Source organism: Centroberyx affinis, unplaced genomic scaffold, assembly GCF_046629955.1.
Source record: "Centroberyx affinis isolate AG114_WGS23_722 - 3 ecotype Tasmania unplaced genomic scaffold, CSIRO-AGI_Caff_v1 ptg002426l_1, whole genome shotgun sequence".
NCBI classification, from domain to species: domain Eukaryota; kingdom Metazoa; phylum Chordata; class Actinopteri; order Beryciformes; family Berycidae; genus Centroberyx; species Centroberyx affinis.
Genome location: NW_027280672.1, coordinates 1 through 13,108, shown reverse-complemented (window position 1 = coordinate 13,108; position 13,108 = coordinate 1). Strand labels below are relative to the sequence as shown.

The following is a 13,108-nucleotide window of genomic DNA, read 5'->3' as shown; positions in this document are numbered from 1 at the left end:
GCATATGAACGCATGTTCATGCGCGATGCGGTTATCTTTTCTGAGCAGCAGTCTATAAACACCGCTGCCCGTTGGCGTTTATCAAACGGAATAAATAGTTGTATTTCACTCTCACTTTTGTCAGGCACAAAGTCACAGAACAGCCCTGGAAGTGGCTGGCAAGCAAGACACAGACAGACCAAGAGATGCACTGCCCAGCTAGGTTAGCAAGACAGACAGACTAGAGAGAGATGCACTGCAAGCTAGCACATCAACTTAACCTTACTGTGATTTGCCGACATCAACCTTGGAGAGGAGAGAACACAAGTTTACCTAATTGGTGTTCCCGCAATTCACTCTCATGGTGTTTTTTTTCCCCCCTATTTTCGTGATAGTTCCGTTTCATCCTCCATCCTTTGACACGAGGGGGAGGCGGGGCCCTTGCGTAATTTGCGGGGCCCTACGCAACTTGCGTAGTGAGCGTTTAGGGCCGCCCGGCTCTGGTTACAATTGACCTCCTTTGGTTTCAAAGTACGGAATATACCGGAAGAAAGAAAGAAGAAAAACACGCTTAGAAGTTACCACATTGCATGTATGGTCATCTACTCAGGTACAATGTGAGTGGTGTCCATCTTTAGCAATTTGCATAATAACAAAGTACACAAATTCACACATAGTTTTGTTGAATCCGACAAAATGTCTCATTAGAATCAATTCAGGTTAAGGTCTTCCCATAGACAACCAGTGTAGTATTGATCAATTCTACAATAAATATGTAATCAGTCAAACTTTTATATCCATCATATCAGAGGTGGACCACACTGACTCGGCCTGATATATCCCAACCTTAATATTTACCATCATCCTGTGTTTCTTTCCACAGGGACATTGCTAAGAACTGCTTGTTGCGATGGCCCATATTCATATACTGGACCTTCCTGGGTGTGTATGACGCCATCGTGATGTTCTTTGGTGCTTACTTCCTGTTCGACAACACGACCTTCACCAGCAACGGACAGGTAACACCCATGTGTCTGTGGCAGCTAATAGTCAGGTCCTCGTCCTTTGTTTTTTGAGTTTCACATTGAAACCCATGGATTTTTGACATTTATGTTTTTATAAATCATACATACTTGCCGTTTGATTTTCTGTTAATATTTCTCAATGTGTTTCTATGTATCCCTATTCAAATAAAACATAAAGGACACTAACAGTACCACATTCTCAACAGGCAAAATTCTGTCATGATGCAGCTCTCGCCAAACCTCATCTATTTTTTGCTGTTTCTCATTTGTCTTGTTCAGTCTCTTTGGGACGTTTGGGCTTAACTAGTAGACATAAAGCAGAGATATTTTTCTTTGTTGTATAAAAGCTTAGTCACTGCTTCTTCTTAGTAACCAATGTCTAAGTCGGTTTACTCTAGCTTTTAACCAAAATGTAGAACACCAGATACAGGAATTTAGCTGCTTTAATGGTGGATTTGCTTTTAGGTAATAGGTAGCCTTTTACATAGTTTAGACCGTGGAAAAATTGTAATGAAGACACTGCAATCCAGAATTTGCTTGGCTATATACTGAATCCTTGATATAGTATGATAAATTCATCAAGAATTTGAAAACTACACAAAAATAATTATAACTAACTAACTAATTGTAACTCAAAATACAGGTTGGTGTTACTTTAATGTTCACAAACAAAGCAAATTCAAACAAATGCTTGGTAGCCTGACGATACTGTAAACGTAAAAACTCATTTTCAGCTTATTTACTGTCTATCCCGGTATCTGTAGCTTAGTAAATTAATTTGAAAAATGTAAAAAATTACATTCTAAATTAGTCTCTCTCTCTCTCTCTCAAGTTCATGTTAGTTTCTTAAACAATGGGTCAAGGTCCAAACTATCTCATGATGAGTAAAAAGGTTCCTACTCATTTTTCATTTTAAAATTTTAGACTTTTTCCAGACTGCAATTTCTTGACTGGAATTGAAGATTTTGGTTGTTAGGCTTAGACTTAGGTTTAGGCTTAGGTTGAATTATTTTGTCAAGTTGTAATAACATACCAGGTAATTAATCTGTGTGTGTTATGTTGTAACTTAACAAGTATGTAGTAACAAGTTGTAATACCAGGTATTTACTGGTATTAACATTAAAGGTGTATTGTATTCAGTAAGTGTGTAGTATTCGTACTTGCACTTCAATGTTACCAGGTTGATATCTGTGTTTTGCTACATACTGATCTTTTAGGTTTCCATATAATACACAGATTAATTACCTGTAATGAGCATTTGTTCCAGGAAAAGACACTAACCTTCTCATTTGGGTGGCAGGTTGAAAAGGTTTGAAGGACTCTAGGAGGACTTAAGAAAGATAGCTAGATCATTTCAGCAGACTGATGACTGTATAGAAATCCTACGGGAGTTTCCCCATTCACATCCGAGACGCGACAGCATGGCGGGTTTGCCACCATCTTCCTCTGTGCTCTCTCTTTGTTTCCTTTCACACTCAAGGAGCATCACTCACCCGACAAAACCTTCTGGATTGCTTTGAGTTGCTTGATTCCACTTGATTTTGCATCCGATTTTTTTTTTTTACTCTTCTCCAGCCACAAAACTGTTGTTTATTTCATTATGATTTTTCTTCTTCTGGCCTTCTCCTCTTCTTCGTCCTCTCCTCTTACCTTTGTGTTGCTTTTTCTTTTTGCTTCTCTTTCCTCCTCCCAGCTAATGACAACCAACACACAGATGGTAAGCCTGTCCCTCTCTCTCTCTGTCATCCCTCCCTAGTTTCAGTTTCCTATTTCCTGTTTTGTCCTGTCACACGGCCTGACACCAAACCACCCGTCATCCAATAGCTGTCCACCCTTCATCTCATGTCCGGCCCCTAGTGCTTGCTGTAGACCAGTGGTCCTCAATCCCGGTCCTCAAGATCCAGAATCCTACTGGTTTTCATTCTAGCCATCTTGTCTAGGACTGATTTACTAACTAGCTGGTAGGAAAGAAAACCAGCAGCACTCTGGATCCCGAGGACCAGGATTGAGAACCACCGCTGTAGACCAATGAGCTGTAGGCATTTGTGTAGTGACCCGCCTCCTCCTTGAACCCCACTCATGTGTCCAGGTTTTATTGTAATTATAAGACACCTAGACTCTCTGTTCTGTGTTTCATTGGTGTGTGTGTGTGTGTGTGTGTGTGTGTGTGTGGCAGCTGTCAGTATGTGACTACTTGAGGCATAAGAGCCTCTTGGGAAGTTGACGAACCAGAGAAAAAAAACGTTTCCTTATATTCAATCTTCCATGTAATATATGAAAAAAACGTATGACATTTAGTATAAAAACTTTGAATTTTGGGTTGAGTTTTCCCAATAAGCCTCACTCTAGGGTTAAAATGAAATATAAGGGTTATGAATCTTCATTATCATCATTTCACTTTATGACCATAACATCAACATTACAAGCACTGCAAACACAAGCCACATTCAGATGCCCTTAAAAAAAGCAACATTTTTGTCTTTTCATATTTGTTTTTTTTTACTTTATTCATTCACTGAATTTGTTACACGTTCTCCTGGACTTGAAGCATTTCAACAACAGTAAAAGTAAAACCTGTGTGATTTATTTTTATTGTATATGATGATGGTTCTTGCATGGTAGCAGCTAATGGCAGCAAAGCTTAGCCAGTGCTAATGCTAAATGTAAAGGAGTCATAAGGGTAATTTCTAACAAATCAAAATCATTTTTATTTATGATGAAATGTCAAGAGAGTAAATAAAAGTGTTGAATTCAATTGATTTGAAAGAACATTTAGCATTAGCAGGGGCTGGGCTTTGCTCTTATCGCATCATCATTTTAATATCACAGGAATATTATTAGCAAAATACAGGAATTATTCTTAATTATTGGTGCATGGTATGTACAGGATACCATATTTAGCACATGGTATGTTCACTGCACAATGCACATATCATATACAATGCATGTTAGGCACTGCACTTTAGAGTATCGAGCCCCCAGTGGACCATATGAGCTGAGTTGGTTATGAAATATAAAAGCCAATATTGAGAATATTGACCCTATATTAAGGACATTCCCTTACACCTCATATCAGTTCTGTTAACACACTCCCATACCTCCACATCTAGCATTCACAGTCTGACTACATAGAGAAACCATAGAATGACTATTTTGATTACAAACACATGTTAAGCGACTAAGCTTCGTTCAAACCCACAGAACTTTATTTTCAATTAGAATCAAGATCTCAAGGTTTCAAAAGATACCAAACATTGCATGCTGAATTACTGGGAAATGTGTATAAAATAATGCATAAGACATCTAGATTTTTTTCCATTTGATGTAGTGGTGCAGCCATAAAATCTTGGGTTTGAATATTTCACTCAGAATAAGCAGCTGTAGCTTTAATGAAGCGTTGGTACGAGCAGAAACAGAATATGTATGTGACATTATAGTACAGTATGGAAAACATGTTTTTTCTAACTTTGTAGCTACTATGTGTATCATTTGAAAACATCAGTATATCATTGTCAAATGAACTGTGATGCCTTGGTATAAAGCATCAAATAGACTTGCTCACTGTCCCAATACTCTTAGTTAAAGTACTTACTTTTTTGACAGTCTGCATTGAATTGAAAATTGGATTTAATCTCATATGAAATATATTTAACATGAAGTCTTGACATTTCTGCCTCCAATCCTGTCTGCAGATGTTTGGAAACTGGACGTTTGGAACGCTGGTCTTCACTGTGCTAGTCTTCACTGTTACATTCAAGGTACCGACACGCTCTCTCTCTCTCACACACACACACACACACACACACTGTATGCATTCAGAGTGAGCTTTGAGATTCAACAGCATTTGACTGGTCACAATGTTCCTCTCTCTCTCCTCTCATCTCTCTCTTTTCTCTCTCTCTCTCTCTCTGGCTGACCCTAGCTGGCTCTAGACACGCACTACTGGACTTGGATCAATCATTTTGTCATCTGGGGCTCGCTGATTTTCTTTGTGGTCTTCTCTCTACTGTGGGGAGGCATCATCTGGTATGCTTCGACTTAACAAACGTCATTTTCTGTTAAACATTTTAAATGATGTATACATTGATCACCAATCAATTCATAATCAATCATTTTCTATTCTGTCTCCTTTCCACCAGGCCCTTCCTCAACTACCAGAGGATGTACTATGTGTTCATGCAGATGTTGTCCAGCGGTCCGGCCTGGCTCAGCATCATCCTGCTGATAACAGCCAGCCTGCTGCCAGACGTGGTGAAGAAGGTCCTGTGCAGGGCGCTGTGGCCCACCACCACCGAACGCATACAGGTGGGCACACCTGCATACATGCTTACATACAGTATGCACACATACTGTACATACATACAGAAATACATACTTACTGCAGAAATAAAGATTTATATGATAGCCAATACTGTACACTGCAATGATCCGGTGTTATATTCTACCACTAAATACAGTTCAATTGATTCAAGATACATATATATTTGATTTTTTTTTTTCATATTTTGAAAAGTTTCTAACTTTTGGTTCATTAGGCTGTTATATTTAGTTGACAGATTACACTGTTAGAATACTTTGACCTTTTGCATTGGTAAAAAAAAAATCAACATTTACATTTTTTAATCAATTTGGCTACACTGAAAGTCTTCTAAATCATCTGAATATTTAATGTAATTTGCTAGATTATTCGAAAATGAACATGCATAAATGACTCTCTCAACACACACATACATAGACACACACAGGTGTCTATAGATATGTCCATAGGAGAAACTGTTTGTTGATTGTGATCATGCGGTGCATCAAATGTCTAACTGATGACTGTGGGTCAGCAGATGTATGCTGGCTATGGTTATGCCCCCGCCCTGCTGGATGTAAGTCAGTCAGCCCCTCTGTCTGTGTGCAGTGCTCATTTCTTCCTAAATCAAACCTATACAATTGAGAAGTAATACATAGAATATTTTATGAATACAGCATTACAAATGTAGCTATTGTAGAAGTCTTGCTGCTCCACTCTACAGAGCCTGGGTGTGGCAAAAATGGGAAAAATGAATTTCGGTCATTATCGCAAAATTAGCCCCAACAGGGTGAATGAAGACACCGATGAGAAGTGGAGGCTAATAGCATATGATCCCGCTTATTAAACAGCTTTTCTTTAATTTACCAAAGACATTAATTTGACACAAAAGGCTGATTTACAATGTTAATTTGATTTGATTAGTAATCAACAACATGGGCCAGCCTTCTTGACTGCTGAGTAAGAAATAACACACATCAGAATGCATTCATCGGCCAATCAGAATTAAGCATTCAACAAAACCACGTAATACAAAGTCTACAAATTATGAAATTGTGCTCCTAAAATAATCAAAATGAGAGCACAAACCAACCAAAACAAGGCACTTATATGTATCTTTTGCAAACTAGGGCACAAAGTCTAGACAGTTGGGTGACTTTTACCACGGCTACCACTGTATACAGTACTAATAGATAATAGCTAGATAGATGGAGGACTTTGTAAGAAGATCAGTTGTCTGCTGTGATATCAGCCTTTCTCACACATGAGAAGAAAGAGAGAGAGAAGAGAGGAAATCACTCAACTCAGTAGATGAGGATGGATATGTGATGTAGGCTGTTTGGTTTCTGACTGTTTGCTGTGAAGCGTGAACCTCCGCCTGCCAACGACCTGGAAGAACTTCCCTAATATTTCTTCCTCCACGTCCTTAACTGCTCCTTTCCCTTAACCCTCCCTCTAACTTCAAACGGTTAAAGCGCAGATCCTTGTTCCTGATCTTCTGAGCTTTAACTCTTTCCTTTCCCCCCCGTTAACTCCTCTCTCTTCCCCCTTCCCCCCCACTTCTCCTCTCCTCTCCTCTCCTCTCTTGTTCTCCATGGCAGACTAAGCGCCGGTGCCTTGCCTCCGAGCCCTCCACCATCTTTATGCTGTCTCAGACCTCCAGCAGAATCAGTTTCTAACCCAGCCCTCCCGGAGGTGACCCTCTGCCTTTCCCTCTGTCTCTGCCTTGCGTAGGATCCCTCTTTCTCTGTCTATTCCTTATGCTCTCCTCCTGATCCTGTTTTGCATGGCTTGACTGTCCCTCGCCACCCGGTCTGATTGCATGCCAATACGTCTTCATCTGAATTTACACAGGCATAAAAAAATCCAATCTTCTGACCATATGTGGCACAGAACTTTTCACTCTCGAAACAGCTGGAATCAAATAAATCTGGGGACATCCAGGGAACATCTTGGGACACCTATTATAGTGCTGAGAGCTTCTTCACCTCAAGCTCAAGGTTTATAACAGGCTTTGCAGCTAGAAATTCATAAATTAGGGTTAGAGTGGAAAAGCCTCTGAAACAGCACTAAGGGTATTATGTGACACTAAAGCTCACTTGAAACCCAGGATAATGAAATTCTTTTAGGTGGGTTGGCAGCTCCTTAAGGCAGAGTGAGCCACCCCACTTTTCCAATGGTAGAGGAAACTTAATTCACTGGCTACTAATTGAAAATGTCTGGAGATACAAATCTGGCCTTTGCCACATAGAGAATGTGTTGCGAAACAGCCTCATCAGTCTATCAGATATGATCAGAAGATCAGATTTTGTTCCTTGGCCTGTACTGTAAATGCAGCCTATGTGAAGTGTGATGTTTTGCAGCAGTATGGCTTCAACTTATTACCTCCTTGTGAATGACAGATGACTTTTTCGTTTGCAAATGTACTTTTTCTTTGCAATATTCAGGTATGGGTAAGAGAGGATGTGTGTATTTTGTGTGTTTCGGTACAAAAGCACCTACGCTTACTCGTGTGTGTGTGGTACACATTAAATGCGTTTGTTTCTGTGTGTGTGTATGTGTGTGTGTGTGTGTGTGTCCACAGCGTGTGAGGGCTGATAGAGGGTTTGACAGGGTCATCACCTTCCAGAGTTCTGACTCCTTACTAGATGGAGTCGCAGTCACAGAAGCCTAGAGAGCTTCAGCACGGTAAAACACACACCCTGCCAGTGTGTGTGTGTGTGTGTAACGGTGGGATTTGGTCATGGAGGGTGACGTTAACACGCTGTCGAGTTTTGGATGGGGGTTTGCTTTGCCGTGGTGTGTGGTATAGATTTGACTTTTGGGGGTTGTGACTGACTAACGCACTCGGAGTGTGGTGTGTGTGTGTGTCTGTGTGAAGCTCTAGGAAAGTTCAATGGGACAATTCTATTCTCCAAGACACTATGGTTCTGGTAGGTGAATGCCTCACTTCAGATATTCTGTAAATGGAGCTCTGTTGCCCTCTGGTGAAACATTTTGGCAGCACTGAAGGGAGAGAAGAACATGGACTCACTCTGGGATTGAGGATTCATGCATGTTTATTGGTCACATTTGCATGACCTGGTTTGGTTTTCTTCTGTAAAAGCACGCTTGTGTTTATGTGTTATTATACTCATTTATTTATTCGTTCATGTATTTATTTCGCTGGCGTTGTGTTGCTATTGTCTGGAAAGAACAGTATGGATGGGACATTATCATCACGGCCGACCAATCAGAACAGAGCCTTTGAAGCTGCGTCTGGCTCTAAAGTCTCTACTCCAAAATGCCCGAGTTGCAGCTTGAGAAGAGTCATTATTCTTTATTAACTCTCTAATTAGCAAAGCAACCAATGAATTAACATGCAGCTACTAGCACTAAAAGCTACTAGCAATGTAATGTTAGCTATTGAGTAAATCAAATGTGTTAACATGACAGTGATGGTTAGCTGACCAGATAATAGGCCTATGGTTAGCCTAGATATCTAACAAGCTAACTCAAATCTAAACATAAAATCGGTGAGATGTATCAGTGATTAAATGATCAGTCTCCAGTCAAAAAACAACATACAAATTCACCATTTATATTCCATACTGTTGAGACAGTATGGAAGTATGGAAACACTATCAGCTGTTCTCAGCCCCTTATACAGCAGGTCTGGTGCAAGAGACAGGGCAAACTCCACACATACCTTCAATTCTGGCCGGCTGGGATGATACTGTCTCCTCCACGTACCTCCTCCTCCGCCTGCTCTCCACCCGCCTTCCACAATTAATTATGTTTTCTCCTCCATTTTCACTTTCTCTCTCTCTCTCCCCCTCTCTCTCCCCCTCTTACAGAACGCTGATAAGCTCTACAAGGGCCAGCTCTCCGAGTTCACCCCCTTGGCGTCTCTCCACGCCCCACCCAAGGGCGGCGGCCAGCGGCGAGGCTCGGCGCTCCAGAGGAACCCCCCGAACCCCCGCAGGTCCGAACCCCTCACCAAGAAACTCATGTTCACGCGCTGGCGGAGTGCGCCGGACTACTGCACCTTCACCCCCCTCCTCCGATTCGCCGACGGCTCCCGCCACTCAAAGCAGGGCCACGCCTACTGCGGGGCGGGGCCCGAGACCTCCGTCTAGTCTCCATTTAGTGTTCTTCCCTTCTTATTTTTTTGTTACCAGATATCAGTGATGGCTTCCCAGGTGTAGAGCTTGAGACGTCATTCCCACTTGGAGTCAGTCTTAAAGCTGCACTATGCAAGATTTTTCTAAATTAAGTTAACAGTAGCGGCAAAGCATTCCGTTTCCATCTCCTCCTTTTGGAATCCTTTGGTATAAATCATCACAGACCGTCCGGGTTTTGTGCCATTTCCTGACATCACCTTACAGGATTTCTGGGTATTGAAGTCCTCAACATTCAAACAGTTACCTCTCGCTGCCATTTGGTGTCGCCAACGTGCAAAAATCGCATAGTGCAGCTTTAAATGTAACTCTCATGCTGGAGTCCTAGGAACTGACCCAGGTCACCGCTAGGATTCACTCACACTAGCAAGGTTGGACAGTAAAGTAACCCAAAAGTAACTGAAAACTGTTTAAGTTACTCAGTTGGAGTAAACTACGGACTATGTTGCTGATTACCAATCGCAGGTGATCAGACATCTGTAAAGGATTACAGTTTGAAAGTGACCTTCGCAACCCTATATCCCAAGTCAGAGGCCAAGTACGGCACAAAGCATGATGGGACGGCTCTGGAAAGGACCCCATCCAACATGCAAAGGGCTCAAGTCTATTGATGTCACAGCAAACAAGCAGACTAGAGACTTTTGATTTCTTAAAACCACACTCTGGCATATGACTGTATGTGCATTTGCCCTTTATGTCTGCCTGCCTTTGTCGGGGCAGCTGAAGTGTACTTCAACAACGATGAATTAGAATTATTAGGATTTATATCATATTTTTTAAATGATTATGGTGATAATCGTTACGGTCGTGACTGGGATTGTGACGGCAGCGGTGACAAATGATGGTGACGACGACGACGATGAAGACGACAATGACGATAATCATGAGTGACGATGCCAGCATGGGCTTCTTTCTCTGACCAAATATTTTCTTTCTTTTCCTTTTAAATTCCCCACCACCTCTTTCTCTCTCTCTGTCTGTCTGTTCTGCCTTTTTATAGGACAAACTGGTGTTGCCTGTGTGCAAACCTGTTATCCCGAAACACTCCCTAGGACACTGGGGTCAGATCCTACAACATTGTAAGGAGGGATACAGTAGAGCGTCCGGAGCCTAAGTGTCGGAGCGGCGAGTTTGAGTTGCTGTCTTTTTCGCTGTTTAATCATCTGCAGTGTCAAATGGATTTCATATGAATCAATGAATATGAGATAAAAGAATAGTCAACTTTTGAACGTGGGTCTTTGTTAAAAAAAAGGCACAAGCAAAAAAAGACCAACTTTAGCTCCCTCTTCCGACACTTAAGCTTGGATATACAGTAGATAGTATGGAGTGTTTGGTAGGATAGAGGTCAGAATAGAATAGAGAACATGTGTGTGTATGTGTTGTGTTCGTCTATGTGCCGTATTCATCTCTGCAGGATCTCCTTGTGTCTTATCGTCTTTGCAGCACTTTAACTTTAGATTTTCAGCTTATATTCAACATACGACGCTGAGGGACTAGTCTGCGTTTCACGGCTTATCCCTTGTAGTGATGCCAATGTAAACCAATACAAACAGCTGGCTGACATACAGTACGGCTTCCTAGCTGTGTCTTTCATACTGCCTTAACATCATCTTGTAAATCCCTTGTGATTTTCCACAGGGATCCGTTACCAAAGGAACAGCGAGATAAATATGGCCTCCTCTTAGGCAACAAGTTGTTAGACGATGTGTGTTTTGTAGGTCAATGAGTAGAGAGCAAGGGTTAGGGGCGAGGGTTAGGGGTTTGATTCCAACTGGGGCCACCCATGCGAAAACTGAATACACTCATGATTCTGTAAAATACTTAAATGGACACGGCATATGTAGCTCAGTGGGTGTTAGTGGGAGATTTGTTCAAATGGAACAAGCTGGATTGCAGAGATGTAAAGTGTAGCTTCTCCTCCATTCTCCTCTTAATTCTCTGGTTACATCATGGGGTGCATGTCAGTCCTGCCTCCTCACCTCAGATTAAGTGCTTAAGTGCTAACAAACCCAGGTAGGAACCAAAGTGTTAGGAACTTTTATTTGAGGAACTCTCATATTTTGGCTCAGGTGGGTCCAGTCTCCCGGAAGCATCTTGAAGCATAAAAAGTGAATCTGTATCCTAGCTTACAATCGAGGTGATCCAAACACAAAGATGTCGAGAGCTCATGTCTAAAAGCAGTACATCATGTTTTTGGGAGACTGTCTTGTTGGTCAAGATCACTTAGCATTTATCTTTAGAGCTGCTAGAGTTCTCATTTTATCACATTTGAGATAATGCTAGTGGCTGCTATCATTCAACATAGCATATTCTAAAGTGTTAGCATACTAGAGACACATGGATCATTTTGCTCTCTATGTTAACCAATGGGACAATCTACCAAACACCCAGTGTATTCCTTTAAGATGAGACAAACCTATGCAAACAATATCAATGAAATCCTTTTGGACATTTAAAACTAGCTGAGATGCAGTATATCAAGCGCACCCCAAGGTGTGTAACCATTCCATACGATTCAGATCCATACTTTGACCTAGTTTGACCTCATGTCATGCAACCCCACTGGCCTGGGTGGAGCTGGCTAGTGTCAGTTCTGGAAAGATTTACCCTAGAATGTATTTCAGTCCCGATCCCTGTCTTGATTTTTGCTGTTTTAGTTAATTTAGTTCATTCCATCTCACGCTGTGAAAGGAAAGGTGTTTTGGTTTACAAGGTTAGATTGATTATAGCATCAAATACATCAGTGCTCATGTTCTTAAAAGCCTTATGATGGTGGTACAAAAGTCTTAGAAAGGTCCAATGAGATTCACAACCTCAGCCTTTTGCACTTTAGTCTTTCAATTCTGTCTCATGCTTTCCTGTTCCAATACTTACCTCTTGCTCTCTGCCCACTCTCTCAAATCTCAAATTTGTTCCCTCTAAGTCTCTCTCTCTGTCTCTATATTTCTCTCCATCTTTCTTTCTTTCCTCCCTCTGGTGGAAGTGATGCTGACGCGGGAGTCGTCCGTCCTCCGTTTCCTACCTCCGCGACGACCGCCTCCGCTCGTCTGGTCATCGTCCTCTCCTCTCGTCCGTCCCCATCCTCCATCTGCTCCATCCATCATCCATCTATCCATCCATTCATTCATCTCACGGTGGAAGAGTCTCTGGGAAATTCAAAGAGGGAGACGCAGAGTAGGAAAGAGGGCAAAAAAGGAGGCTGTGATTTCTAACAGTACGTCTACAAACCAAAGCCTTGTTGCAGATAGAGATATTTTTAGCTGCTTTACATTAGGTGCCTTGTGCTAGTTTCTGAAATCTATCTTCATATGTTGGTGGTGAGCTGTCTTTGCTCGCTCTATGTTACATATACTTCTGCTAATATCAGGCATTTGGTGTTTGGATGGCACAAAGGCACTCAAACAGATGATGGATGTATGGACGCATGATTATGACTGAAAGAACGAACGGGTGAATGAATGTGTAAATGCACTTGTGTGTGGTCATAAGTGATTTTATGCAGACTTGAAACATGAACAAGACGCATTCGAATCAAATGCAGCACTGGAATATAACAGCTGTGACCACACGTACAAATGGATGAACGAGTGAATTACCAGTTGCACCAAAAATACTCAATGACATTTTTTTTTATTAGTCTAAATGTA

General features: G+C 41.5%; 1 protein-coding gene across 2 annotated transcripts in view; it reads left to right on the top strand.

Annotated features, from left to right (window-relative positions):
* Positions 1-10,562, top strand: part of atp11a (ATPase phospholipid transporting 11A) — a 54,196-nt gene extending 43,634 nt beyond the window's left edge. Inside the window, exons 26-30 of one of the 2 annotated variants that reach the window (XM_071533760.1) lie at positions 863-998; positions 4,697-4,762; positions 4,927-5,030; positions 5,144-5,309; positions 9,138-10,562. In XM_071533760.1, the coding sequence (XP_071389861.1) occupies positions 863-998; positions 4,697-4,762; positions 4,927-5,030; positions 5,144-5,309; positions 9,138-9,419 (754 nt within the window). In that variant the 3' untranslated portion in view covers positions 9,420-10,562. Of the gene's footprint in view, positions 1-862; positions 999-4,696; positions 4,763-4,926; positions 5,031-5,143; positions 5,310-6,902; positions 7,048-9,137 lie in introns of those variants that run through there. The other variant, XM_071533761.1, reaches the window with a different exon arrangement.
* The last annotated feature ends 2,546 nt before the right edge of the window (positions 10,563-13,108 follow it).